Source organism: Synchiropus splendidus, chromosome 16 (genome assembly GCF_027744825.2).
Source record: "Synchiropus splendidus isolate RoL2022-P1 chromosome 16, RoL_Sspl_1.0, whole genome shotgun sequence".
Lineage (NCBI taxonomy): Eukaryota > Metazoa > Chordata > Actinopteri > Syngnathiformes > Callionymidae > Synchiropus > Synchiropus splendidus.
The window spans coordinates 5,658,480-5,673,126 of record NC_071349.1 but is presented as its reverse complement, the minus strand read 5'-3'; the positions used below and the strand labels follow the sequence as shown (position 1 = coordinate 5,673,126).

At 44.1% G+C, this 14,647-nt stretch overlaps 1 protein-coding gene across 3 annotated transcripts in view; it reads right to left on the bottom strand.

Annotated features, from left to right (window-relative positions):
* Positions 1-1,130: 1,130 nt before the first annotated feature.
* The window catches only part of runx3 (RUNX family transcription factor 3), a 48,767-nt gene continuing 35,250 nt past the window's right edge, over positions 1,131-14,647 (bottom strand). For 2 of the 3 annotated variants that reach the window (XM_053845664.1, XM_053845665.1), the window contains 3 exons: positions 14,284-14,424; positions 8,710-8,784; positions 1,131-4,207 (listed from right to left, as the gene is read on the bottom strand). In XM_053845664.1, coding sequence (XP_053701639.1) covers positions 3,726-4,207; positions 8,710-8,784; positions 14,284-14,424 — 698 coding nt within the window. In that variant the 3' untranslated portion in view covers positions 1,131-3,725. Of the gene's footprint in view, positions 4,208-8,709; positions 8,788-14,283; positions 14,425-14,647 lie in introns of all 3 variants that reach the window. The other variant, XM_053845663.1, reaches the window with a different exon arrangement.

Sequence of the window (14,647 nt, the reverse complement as noted above, 5' to 3'; positions counted from 1 at the left end):
CATACTTGGGAAGGCTTGGCAGTGAAAGATTGTATTGATGGTGTATCAACAATAGGAATGAAGAAACCATGAAGAAAAAGTTTGTAATTGTTATTGCCGGGCTGTCTTTAGAAAAACATCATCTTTGATGATACTTTAGAATTAATTTCCAACCTTTTTTTTGAAGCATTATTCAGCTCAGTTATAAACCAACCAACCACTGTTTTGAATGTGAATTGCTCGCATCATGGTTCTGTGGGTAGCTTCCGCTAAATTGTCTCCCCAGCGCTGAATGTGCAGCAGTATTGACATGCAATACTTGATTATATTGAATTGGTTCTGGAGTACCAGCTGTATAACAGCAGCGACATTTCTGCAGCACTGTTTCCACTCTCGCTAATGATGGGGACATTGAGCCCGAATCCAAATTAGATCAAAAGCACTACAAAGAAAATCAGAACATCCAGTGATTCATGATGAAATATAAAAATGAGTGTGGCGCCAGTTTCTTCATATTATCTTTTCAGCTTAATTTGGATTTTAGTTGGTTACTGCCGATCCCAATTAAATAAAATAGGCGAAACACAGTTGTGTATATATATATATATATATATATATATATATATATATGTATATATATATATATATATATATATATATATATATATATATATATATATATGTATTTATTTTTATATACGTTTTTTTTTTTTTTACCCATGTCATACATGATGATGGGGTCTATATATATATATGTAAAAATACATTACTTTTTGTATGTAAATATGTACATTAAAAAAATGTTTGATTTACTTTTGAATATAAAACTGCACTTTTTACTGTGCAAAACAAAGGCAGCAATTGGTACTGAAGAGTATGAAACCCTCAAAATATGTGCCATGAGAGAAGAGTTATGCTGAGCCACTTTAGCTGCCTCTGTGGAGCATCGCTTGAGCATAGATTGACCACTAAATCTAGAAACTAAAGAACCTTGGCCGTCTGTCCTTCCCTCTATTGTCAATAAGATACTGAGGAGGGATCATAGGAAGTCAATGATGTGAAGAACTTTATTTGTTCACTTACTTTACTATAAAGACTCATGGAGGCTTTTAAGTTGTGTATTTTTTAATTAAAAGAATTAAAAACTACATTATCGGCAAACTTTACAAGCACTCAATACAGAAGCATCAATGATGAAATTACATACAACAGTTTTTTTTAAATTAACATTTTCAGACGTACATGCTTTGAGCATAATAAGAAATGGAGAGATATACGAGAAAGGGAATTCTTTTAAAAAGAACAGAAGAATTAACATTGTGCTCTTTGATCCAATAACAACAACAAATGTACATGTCCTGATGAGAATGACAGCAGAGATCATTCAGTGCAGGCAGTTGGGAAGTCTTTGGTTTTTCTTTGGAAGGAGCCGCACACTCACTCAAAGACGTACGGCTTCTCTAGCTGCATGAGTTCCACTCAAAGGAAAGACTCCTGGAGGAGGAAGGGAACATGCTTTTTGTCTTCATCAAAAAAGCGACAGGAATGATAAACAAGCCAAAGGGTCCTTTTTAAAAATAAAATCTTGCATAACTTATGACCTGAGCAGCAAGTGCTTGAAAGCAATGACTAGAACTAATCTGCTCCTAGTTTGTTTTCCCCAGTAGACATCTGATACAAAGGTTTGGCTGAAGAGGAGCCGTGTGAAATGTTGGCAGAGGTCGGAGCTCCGGGCATCGGTTAATGAGACAAAAAAAGAGACAGATTCGGAGCTTCAAAGAGAGTCCGACTTCACAGAACAAAGGGACGTTGCACAACAACACCGTTTTTTTTTTGCTTCCTTTGCATAATTGCCTTCATGTTGGTAAGAAGAGACCATTCATGGAGGAGTAGTTCCTCTCTGAACTACACCTCATCCTTGCACACCTCCTCATCCAGGGTTGACTACAAACAGACGCAGAGAAGCATCCATACACACACACACACACACACACCTGTGATGCAGGAATGCGTTTACTTAGGTTACATTTTTAATAAATGCATAAACAGGCTACCTACCTACCTTGAAAAAGCTCACGGAATCTATTGCATTTAAATGAGTTGCAATACTAAAACTGCAACCATGGCATGAAAGCCCTTGATCAGACATGAAAAGTGTCTTGAGAACATTGCGTTTGTGTTGCTAATGCTACGGGGATTTGTGTAATGTTTTGTGTCAAGTGTTTTGTAGCCCTTTGTAATATAATTGTGGCCTCGGTTTTTTCCCATCTGTTTTCTCATGTTATACTTGATTCGCAGTCATCAGACCAGATTTTTTTTTTATATGAGAGTCACCATAAAAAAGAAATGCACTGCACGCATTATAAAGCTCTTTGTATTATGTGTTATATCTGTTAACGCCACTAATGCAATGCGTATGTTCATCAATTGTTTGAATCACGTCTTTGAATGGGCGTTATAAATAAATGCAACTGCATGGATTGCAACTTGAATAAGAGTAAGTACAATGAAGTACGCTAGCAAGCTAGCATAAGGTTTGTCTGTCAGTGCAGGGAAAGCTTCTACATATTTGAGAAGATTTAGATTCAGAGGAAGACAGCAGCTCGGTGACAACCAGCTCAATATGATGACCAAATCAGAGGAAATAAATAGAAGTATAGATTATGCCATCAACTGAATCTCAAAAACATTATTAAAGCACCTAGCATGCTGGCAAAGAGACTTTCAGGGTTTGTCAAATATGTACATTAACATTTTTCTTTCTTCAGATAATAAATGGAAACCAGAAAACATAGTGCAAAAAATTAAGCGTATTCAGCATAGATAGGCAGTTTGGAAAGCATTTCAAAGGCGTCATCATTGGGCGTGGTTCATTCGGAAAAATCGAAAGTTTTTAGTGCATCAAAGCTACATTGGAAATAATAATTACATGAAAGTTTGTTTCATAATTTACTATCAATATATTACAGAAATTCCAACCATTTACGAGAACATATATATATATATATATGTGTGTGTGTGTGTTTATAAAAAAGGAAAGGTTGAAGGAAATGATTTAAGGAGACAGGGGTATGCATACATTTCCTCAGAATTTGGCTCAAATAAATATTTAAAGTTAACTGTCATCATCCAGTTTTAAATACGCGATTGGAGTTTTGATGATGTATTGAATGGCGAGTAGGCACAACAGGGTGTGACGCCTGAGTTTTGAAACCAGAACAATGCAGCATGTGAGTGGTGACGCCCAATATGCTCCCCTTTCCATCGATTGTCACTGTTCCTCAGATGGCTTGGATCATAAATTAGGCAATAATGTACTACGTAAGTGAAAAGACAGAAGATATTTTTCCCAATGGACAAAAGTATTTTGGGGAGGCTAAAGCTCAGATTTCTACAGCTTCGGATGGAGTCACTGAAGAACAAACATTTAGTCGCTCATCTCCCCTGCGTGAGTGGATCAAGTCAGATGAGTCAGTGAATGTTCGGCTTGTAACTTATTGATCCACTCATTTCCTGAAATGTTTCTATGGCTTCTCCTCGTTGCAGTTCAGCTGATCTTCATGTTTAGAGAATTCATAACAGTGCAAGAGTTCACTCAAAACGTAGAAAATGCACGGCGAGTTGAAGGAGTCTTCAGTGAGCAATCAGAACATGCATCATCTCTGGTTCTTTCAGTGTTCAGCTTGTTTCGTTCAGCTCTCTTGACCAACTCCTTCCTTTCGCTGGATTGCCTGGCTGTCAGTGAGTCAGTAAGGCCTCCAGACGGACTCATCCAGGCGGCCAGAGGCACTCATGGTTGTGGGAGAATTGCTGTGGCTGCCGTCGGCCTCCACCCCTTCACTCTGGGTGTTCAGGCCTGCGTTCATCAGACTGTTGGTCCCTCCAGTGCCCCCGGCCCCTGAGCAGGAAAGCAAGCGGGTAGGAGAGCGTTCTCCCCCGGTGTTTCCTGGAGCTACCATGGAAAACTGGTAAGAACCGGAACCTGCGCCATAATACAGGTAGGAGTTGGACTGGAAGTTCTGGGTCTGGTTGTTTGTGTAGGGAGGGGGCAGGTAGGTGTGGTATCTGGATGAAGCTGACATGCTGAGGCCACTGATGCCAGTGCTGGAAGTGTTGGCGGAGTAAGGGAAGGCCCCCGGGTAGTGCATGCGGGGATCTGAGAAGCGAGGGTCCGTCAGTGGTGACAGAGATGGGAAGGTCGTCCTCTGCTGGAAGATGTCCGTAGTCCCTGCAGAAGTGGAAAAAAGGCACATTAGAACCTCCCACCTTCCACACTACAAGTGCCATACCATTCACTGCAAGTGTCAAGGCTTCTCTTTGGGTGTGGTCCCACTAGGGCCACTTCATCAAATGATTAAATGTTAATCCTGTTTGGTCTTACACGGTGTTTCTTGTTTACTTGGTGCTGTTTGACAGACACCTCTCCTCTAGACAACATGCAATGCCACCCAGCAGGTTTGAGTCCTTAGGTTCCCTGAAGTTGGAACTTCTGCTTAGCGTGTGTGACTCTTTATAACATGATTCTCTTGTAATCTTTGAGGGGGTGCCCTTGCAAGACTGCTGCCTTTCTGAGTGTGTCTGTCTGCCAGGAGAGTGAGTGTGATGCCAGTTAAAGACAAACTTCAGACAGAGAGGCCTCCCTCTGCAAGACTATCCGCAAAAACCTTAATGACAGTCTGGTCGCTCTATTCTGAGTCGGTGGGGGTGACACGTATTATGATCCGCCCACCCATCCTGAAAATAATATGGAGATCTTCCATATTATTCATGAATATCAGTGTGGTATTGGCGTCAGGAATCCAAACTGCTTGTTTAGACTATTCCATACAACGGCATGAAAGATATTTGTGCGTGATGTATCTTAAAAGGCTCTGACAGCAGGACATTCCTCAAACCAGGATAATGAAAATGTCCCCTTGGGGCAGCCGTCTACACACTTCACCTAAAATCAGTCAAACACAGAGACTTACAGTATCTTTGTTGGATCAATGTGAGAAGAGCTGTGGGGGATTTTGTACAACTTCAATAAGCATTTTTGAAAGACACTGACAATATATGGAGTGTCTAATGAAACTCCGCACAAAAGGAAGTCAGTCGATCGAGAGATTTGGCAGTGCAGGCTGATAGACTGCTGCTTGATGTGTAAGTAATTCCAAGATTCATTCTTATACTTGTTTATATTAAAATGAAACAACATATAATTTGTGATTCTGTTGCAAAGTTGGACTTGTGTTTTTGCTTGGGTGAACTATGAGGGAAGGAGAACTCAGAGTAAGGTGACCTCCGATAGGGTAGGCTACCATTGCCATGCTAACTGCTACAATCGCAGATCCCTTTCTTTTGAAAATCACATCTGTGTCCACACAGTTCTGGTGTTATGTTTGATGAACGATGAGGCCACAAACCCAAGCATACATATTCATTATGTTTGAAACCTGATATCTATGTAAATGCTGGCGCAAACCGAAGGAGGATGAAGTTCAGGAAAAGATGGTTTTCTTGTGACTTCATTTAATTAAACTTAGCTCCTGACAACAAATTGACAAATTGTAGCGTTTTTCAAATTGAATCCCATGTAACAAGTTTGATGTGTCCCAAAAAAAAGCGCAGAAGTTCTTCATACTTCATGTTGAAATATCATCCTACACCTGATGCTTGTTCACACTCAAAACTGAAGTGCCGATTTATTTGTTTGTGGCTTCTACGGCCCTTATGTGTCCACATGACTCGCAAGTGTAAAATGTGGATTTGGATGGCAGAGAAAAGAGAGCCTGTATTTGAGAAATAGCAAGCATTTGCACGTCACAGCCCCGAGGGGGGAGAATGCCAAAGTTGCGTGCCACAGCCTTGTTAAAAATGTCTTTCCCTTATGTCTGGTGGTCTGTGTCCATTTTCAGTTGCACACAAAAAAATCAGTTTCCAATTTCCTTGGCTTCGACTTTTCTCCTTTCTACACATGTATTTCCTCGTATTTTCGGGATGAGGAAGATGGTGGTGTTGGTGGCAGTGGTGGCGGGGGGGCAAGGGCTTGTTTCTTTTTCCAGAGTCTACCAGGCTCCGTATCTGATTTCACACGAGGAAAATTCAAGTCTTCAGCTGCTGTTGATTCGGGTGAAGTGGAGCCGGCCCACTAATTCCTACCGGGCTCCCAAACTGCCTGTGTTCACTTTCCCTCACTGGCACTCGCTCCATCCCTTCATCTCCCTGTGTCTGCCCTATATTTAGCTTTGTTGGTGAAGTCGGGGAGGGGATCTGTGGTGTGGGTGACTTGATGTCTCCGGCTGCTGCTGCCCACCCCATTCATGATCTCAGTTAAATTGGAATTGGTGGAAATGTGTTGGTTAAACTGCACCAGGGATCGGCTACTGTGTTTTGTCAGGGGAAACTGGACGGGACACTTATCACAACACCTTAATGGGCTTGTGCAGCATCAAGCACTTGGCTGGAGGCCAGGTGAAGCCCCTCTGCAATACAGCAGCTCCCTCTGGAGGAGGCGATAAACTCCAGACAAAGATTGGAGAAGAAAACATTTCCAGTGGGCCTTAGAACTACTTTAAACAGGCCGCATACCTGACGGCTGCCCCTTCCCCCACCTTAAGTCAATGTCGGCCGTGTTGTTGTGGCTGTGGTTACAGTCGTGTATCTCTGCAGCAACGTCTTCCTTGCCAAGCGGCCTAACCTCTCTGGCCCGAACCCACACATGATCTCCATTAGACCCGTCTGAAATGTGTTGACTAAATTGCAGGGACAGGAGAGGGTACAGACCCCAGAGGGCGAGCTGGAACAGTCTACCGTCTGTGATGTTCCCACTCGAGAAGAGTTGCAGGCAGAGCTTTTATAGAGAACAGAGTGTTCCAGCTCCAGTGCTCCTCTATCTTTGGAGCATTTCTCTCGTTTCATTTTGGATGACCAGGAGTAGATTCCTCCTCCTCTGCTGGCTTTCTGCTCAACTTAAAGAGTCCACTAGTCCACACTGAAGCGTGTAACCCAGGAGGTTTGACTCATTTGCTTATGAGAGAAACTGATTTTGCTTGTTAACATAGGGGTTCGGGGCGATCACCGTGTGTGAATGTCAGCAGGTTAGGTGGACATCTGCATACGGTGGCTGCAAATGTGGGGATGCAAATCCAGGCGCTCACCTGTGAAATGTTTACACAGGCTTGATGCAAACTGTGACGGCAAACAGCCCGGAATGGTGTCTCAGGCAAATCAGGTGAATGAAGAGATGAAGCCAGGGCCACACCAGTCGGGATATGCTTTGAAAATCCATTTCCCCATACTAGAAATATGGTGTCATATGGACCAGATAAAGTCGTCAGATACGGCCAACTTTCTTGGAAACCACAGTGTTCTCCACATATGGCAACGAAGCAACAAGTAAGCAATGTGATGGAGATGAAGTTCTCATAAGGACAGTAATAATTCCCCCTTACATCACCCACACTGTGCTATAGTTATATCAGCGGCTGAACTTGACTCCCAGCTGAGGTAAATATCTTCACCGGGATTTACTACGCTGTAGACGGTGGATGCCGCAAGCATGAGCAGTGACTGTAGATGTGAGGATGACAGGGCAACATGACGCTGGTGCCGAGGCGCCGCTGTGCAGACCAAAGAATAGGAGATCCAAATGAACACAAATGATCTCCAGGTGTTTATTTAAGTGCTGAGGATTGGAGACCAGCACATCATGTCAGATGCAAATAATAATCACCTCTGAAATGTGGCACCGCGGTCAACAGCCCCAAAGCCTCATCCGCGTAAAGCACGGCATCGTGTGAGCGCGTTGGATTTTGCATGTGTCTAACTTGTCACGTGCAATACAAGCAAGACATAAGAAAATTTGTGATTGCGAAAAGCTGCTGATTTTCCTAATGTATCAACGAAACAAGATGAAATGATTTATACATTTGTAAATGAAGTGATTTTCCATGAGGGCGAGGAGGTTGTGTATCACTCGAAGGAAAAAACAATGAGTGATAGACACAGAGATTACGAGAGATTTGTTGCTGCATCATTTGACTTAATGCACCCCAACAACTGCTGCACCATTAAGAATTACAGTACAGGCACAGTCACTGTACTCTGCACTGCCTTCTCCCTCATTTCCTGAATTTTAAATCTGATTCACACTGAAGTATCTGTAAACAAGTTTTTGCCTCAGGCTTTACAGCACGCTTTATATATATCTTATGATGTGACGATGATAGTGCTACTTCATTCTAAACTTCATCACAGTACACGGAGATGACTGAGCAAATCTTTTTGGTGGATTCTGGTTCGGAGGTTTGGGTTGTGTAAATGCTTTTGGACAGCCAATTCTATGAGACCCAATGGCACACCTTTTTTGTGACCCACCTTTCAAGCTTTGCCACTTTCTGAAATGTGTTTGGCAACCGGTGGTGTAAAAACGGCTGCTTATTAAAATGTGTTGAGCTTTGACACTGGAATGTGTGAAGTGTCTTTGCTATTTAAATGAGCTTCAATGATGTCTATGTGCCTGTAAGTGTGTTTCATGTCACAGAGGCATGAATGGAATTTTATTTTCAACATGACCTGATTAACCCCTCTTGTTCGTTTGGCGTCATGTCGCTATTATCAGTCATTACACACTTCAAATCATGGCGCATGAATCAGTATATGCAAATATGGACTGGTACTTTTCGAATCAAATTTGACACGAATACTAAAAACATTGTTTCCACAAGGATGGTTAACGCAGTGTCTCACCTGGCCAAGTTCTCAAGTCTTCCTCCACTTTGCAAGTCTTCAGATTAGGAGTGTCCATCTGCTCCGGCCACAGAGCTGCTGTGCACAAAGACATAAAAGGCAGATTAGGACTGATGTCAGGAATAGTTTCGGAACATAATTTACATGTTGCTGAAAGGGTAACTGAGGCACACAAAAACATCATGTCAGACTTGTCAAAACTGTCTTGACAGCTGGCATGTCGGAGATGTGTCTTCCTGTCACAGGTCCGCCTCTGCTGACCAAGTGGTGACGACTGGGAAGAGGAGGAGCAGCTTTCTCACTGTGGTGAGACCAAGCCTGGAAAAAACATGCCCAACGGCAGCCGGCGGTGATATTTTTGGGTGTTTAAGGTGAGACAACAGAGGCCTGCGAAATGCAGAACACTCAGTAGACTGTCCAGCAAAGCTGACAGGAGGTGGAGAGAGGTCAGCGACCTGTTGGCCGAACGCGTGGGACCCTGTTTCACACTCCATGGTGACACCACAAGAAGATTGACACAAACAAAGCCTATTTACTTCAGTCTGAGGTGATGCAGTGATACCAAGACAACTGGGACAGAAGGCAGTGGAAATCTCGGCACCTGGGCAACACTGAAGTCAGCAACATTCCTCCGAGAACATTGCAAAATGTGCTTCGGCAATGGAAAGGTAGTGGAGCTTTGCTAGGTCCATTGTATCAATACGACGCATCAGGTCAACAAGAAGCAGAGCTCAAAATCCTGAGTCTTGCACTCTAACCAGGTGTTGCATTACATTGCGTACAGCTAGCAATAGATAAAGCTGTAATAATAAGTATCTCTAATATATTTATATAACAAATAAATAAAACTGTTGTCCTGTACGACCAAGTCAGCCATCACTTGAAAACAGAGAATGCTAGAGGCTGCTGTGGAAATACGGCTTTATACAACCACAAATTTCCCAGGTCTAGTCAAACATGTGGTAACACTATGTCTCTCCTTTCCGCTTTTGAGATACCGCACCATAGTAAACTGCTAGCCTCCCGTCGTGCCAATTAGGAAGTAGGAGGATGCCAGAAGCAGAGAAGGGTGGTACTTTGGGTACACCTATAGCTACTGTGGACTCAGCATGTAAGATCTGTACTTCCCCCAAAGTTCTACTTCCTTTGCAAAAACCTAAATCAGCACTCAGTCTCTCAGAGAGGCGCACGATTCCTCACAATGGCAAATTCTTACACACATAAATGGACTTATTCAGAGAGGCTTGAAAGCAGCTGGTGTGATTCGCTCAAGAAAATAAACATTTCCTTCAAATATTTTGATTGGCCAGCAGACAGTGTCAATACCAGAGTCACAGATTACCCCTGTTAATAAGTGGGCCAGGCCTTGGGTGGAGATGAGGGGCGGGGCAGGGAGTGGACAAAGTGGGGACTCCAATGACCAGCTCTGGATCACTGCTAGACTTGTGTGAGCACAAACAAACACACGCTTGGAATTTATGTGTCGATAAAGACCTGCCAGCAAGAAGATCATCCTCGTGATTTTGGATTCAGCGACGCCTATGCCACATGTAACGCAACTGCTGAAATGAAGCATGTCATTGAGACACAGTGAATGCCGGCCCTTGTGCGTGCTTCCTGTTTCACTTAGGCCCTAGGCGTCGAGCGAACGAGCGAGAGAATTAAAGACGCCAGCGAAGGGCAGAGCGTGTTAGAGGGAAGAAACATGGCCTTGGCTCTGCTATGTGGGACATCTGATATGTCTTTTGAGCCCTCACTTATAACATGAGCAAAAACAAACACTTGGGCTGAAAAATCCTGGTTCTCTTTGAGCGCCCGTCGGCCCCCGGCCCTAACCTCCTCCCTCGAACTCAATAGGGTCTGTTCATGGCTCACATGTAGTTTGTGTAATTGCTGAAATGTAAAACTCAGCCTGACTCTGATGTGAAATTATAACTTACCCAAACATTGGAGGCTGGCAAATGAGCAGTGTGCTCTCATTTCTCTTTTTTCTTTTTTTAACCAAGAAGGGAACTTCAAAGAGGTTTTTTCTTGTTGAATAACAGAAACATTTTCAGTTTGAATTATTCATCTCCAGGTCACAAAAAAGAAACCACAAGTGAAGCTTTCAGGCAGCATAACAAATAAACTCCTCGACGGCCATTGACATATTGTGTAAATAGTGGGGTGCACGAGTTAAACAAAGTGTCTAAAGGGCTGGTCCAGTATCCCGCTCGCTTTGGTTGCATTGGCTCCAGCAGATCAACTTCCTGTCTGGGTTTGGCAGACATCGACATCTGCAGCGACACCTACAGAAGAAGGTCCACACCACAGCCTTCCGATGATGCTAATTTCCTGCAGAGCTCTCAGTTGTAATTGGCTGATCATGTCGTTCTGGTGGAGTAAATTAATTCAGATATCTTGTGAGTGATGGAGGCAAGCGCTGCCTCGAACATGGGGGCCCGGCCAACATGTTTATGTGGAGCAAACAGTGTGGTCACTTTGGCGGATAGAGGAGTGGTGCGTGTTCTCTTTTAAAAGGAACTTTGCCCTAATAAAGTTGGGTCCAGGGGAAACTCCAGGAGCGTGCTGCTGAATTTGCAGACACAGCTGAGCATTCACTATAAAAACAGTTGTAATATTCCTCAACATAGTAATTGAACTTGATTCAGCTGTTCACAATAGCATCACAAATTCAGACAGAGACTTTCAAAGACACTTGCAGATCAAAGGCACAGGGACAGCAGAGCGTGGTGATAGTATCTGATATTCATCTTCAGAGGATCACACAGGTGTTGGGATAAATAACATGTCAAACGATACTGCCTCAAAAGTGCCAGGACTTTCTTTTGGATGATTAAATTGCTGCGGCACCACACCCCCACCCTTTAACTGTTCAAGCACATTTAAGTTGAAAGAAGTGCTTTTGTCTGGGCAGCCTTTCAGAGGCCATGCCAGGGGCTTGTTGAGTTTTGAAAATGGAAACACAGCAAAATTGTAATTTGTTCACCACTTTGATGAAGGAAATCTATACTGACATCAAAAGTTTTTCTTGAATTCAAAATCTAAAAAAAGAGCGGCTTACAAGTAATCCAGTGTGTATACGTATGTAATTCACCAGGATAAATGATCACAACTCTTTGGAGTTGGTGCTCCTTCCCATACTTTACTCTTCAAAACCATGCATGAAAAATGAAATTAGATTCAACCTGAAAAGTACGTACGGTAATGTAAACATAAACCTCCCCTTCAGGGGCAGTCTGTACTGTTATAACATTTGAGGTTTGGAAAACCAGAATGAGTTCTTGATGGTGAGGGTGTCAGATTTGCTCGACTGCACACGCATTTAAAACTCACTCACTCACACCCTGATACACTCTGCCCTTGCTGAGGATCTCTCTGCATGTCTGGCAGGCTTACCTGTGGCCACAGAACAAAAACAAGCAGGGAGCGCGTCGTCTGCCAGAGCGCAGGTATCCTGTCACTGCACGCACTGTAATGAGCTCTTAATTACCCCGTCTGTCTGGGGCTCCGACACTTGCAATAGTAAAACAGAACTGGATTTGTGTGTTTTGTGTTTTCGATGAGACTGTGGTGCAATCTCTTGTATGTGTGTGACTTAGAAAGATCCTCGCTGAGCAGATGTCTGGCGTTCTGTTGTCAACAACACTGGACGACCAACTGTCTTCAGGAGAGTGTGTATTTTCTCATTCAGTGGAGGGAGGACAACAGCAGACGATGGAGGACATGTATTGTAGCTGCGAGACAGGGATCTATCTAATAATAACTTGTTGATGGGTGATCTATCAGCCCGTGATTCTCAAACAAACAAGCCACGGGATTAAAATGTTCTGCAGAACACAACTGCGCCTGGCGTTGGTGCCAAAAGCAGAGCAGCAGTGTGTACTGTTTATACGTAAACACCTCTGTGTCTTTTAATGGGACGCATTACAACAGACCTATTTCTGTTTGCCTGAAATAACTCGGTGCTGTCGGTGCATGACGTGACACACATCTCCTGTCTGATAGAAGAGGTGGGAGGGAAAAGGCCTCGCTGCTCTTATTTAATTATTTTACCACTCTTGCCCTGCGGTGTGCCGTCATGACGGTAATACCACAGATTAAGGTGTGCGGTTTTTCTTTCAGCCCTTCCCCGGCAGAGACGGCCTCCAGTAGGTGCCAGCTGTAACATGAAGCTTCAAGGCCTTTACGGTCTCTGACAGATCCGACTGGAGGTAATGTTTTGTGTCTGCTCGCAGTGTATATACTGTACATGTGTGAGTTGCAACATCACAGCCCTTTGAAGCCTGACAAGTCAATGACACTTTAATTCCTGCTCTAATCCTGTGTGAGGCAGACAAGAGCAAAGCAAAGAGCTGCTCCTTATCTGCTGTCTCGACAATGTCTACCCAAGTCGCCCCCTCGTCCCTCCATGAACAAGTCTCAGAAAGCTCCCTCTACAAGCTTAGCTGCAGGGGGCTTTTCATTGGCTTACAACCGACAGGGCCCGTGCCAGACTCTAAACTATCAGTAAATTCTCATCACACTGGGTGTATTGTGTTGAATCTCTGCAGTGTTTGTCTTCACCGTATCTGCAAGTTTTTATGACAGGCTGGCATGTTTTCTTCACGGCAGAGACTGTACAAGGGACCAAACTCAACAGCAAGTGCATGAAAGCGGGACCGAGTGTAAAAGCGCCCGTCTTATCGACAGTCAGCTGTTAGATTTTGGTGAGTCAGTGCTGGCTAAGCTGATCACAAGGCCGAACGTTGGTGCATAGTTGCGATAAACGCTGATAATACTCCCACACGGCACTGCCAGACAAGTACTCCTGTGCACAGCAACACGCTGACACAAAGGTAATGAGGTTCATTAGCTAGCATGAGAACTCTGGAGTGGGCGAGTGTGGAGGGCATATGCTGGTGTGTGTTTAGTCTACGTGCCTTCGAGACATGGCATCCTGTTAAAGAGGCTCTGACATATGACAGAGGGCGAACACTCATCTTCACTCCAGCCATCACCCACGCAGCTGTTCACAGTACACACCAGGCTGACACAGCCCCCTCCCCTCCATCACACCATCCTGCCCCTGCCCTTCCTCACCCCCGCACATTCGCCCAGGCTGAGAGTGACGTGATTGCCAAGGTAGCGGGCAGCTGCTACATTCCAGAGGCTGCCGTGTGAGGTGTGCGGGGGCCCGCTTCAGCACCTGAGCCAAGCTCGGCTGCCAGCGTCCGCCATGCCACCTGGCTGCAGAGTCAACCCCGCACTCTGTGGGGTCTGGACCCACCAAGGCTAGGCATCTGGGGACAGAGCTGACAGCAAATGCACAGGCCAGCTCATAAATTAGGGGAACTAAAGTGAAAACCTCAGAGGAAGCACACATGAAGGGTTCTTGGCCAGGTTACCGTTGAACGTGTTGATGTGTTGCAGATTTGTATTTAAGGTCACTTATATCCCTGTTAATAAATATAGTGACACAGAATAAATGTTTGTTTCTTTCACTCTCCGGTGGGAGTGTAGCCAGCAGCACTTCCATGTTGTGCTAGTTATGTGAGGACATTGGGGCTGAAGGAATATATCATCGGTCCTCACCTTGTGAGGTGCTGAGGTGGCTTTGGTGAATGGGCCGATTATTGTTCACCGGTGCTATCCGCATAGATCGGTACCGCTCGATCTCCGAGAGTCTTTCCGAGAACTGCATCTTCTGAGGGTCTTCTAGCTTCACTCTGTGCCCTGGAACAACAGCGTAAAAGGAAGGATTAGATATGTGCAGTGAGTGTCAGGACCCAAACTGAACTGCATATAAAGCGAAAGGTTAAAAAACAGTAGGAGTCAAGCAGCAGAAATACTCACTTTGTTCTGCATAAATTAGAAGTGGAGCCTGTAAGTTTGACAACTTTGAAGCGCTTAATTAAAGTGTCATAAATCCACCACAGATTCAGACGATGGACTTCAT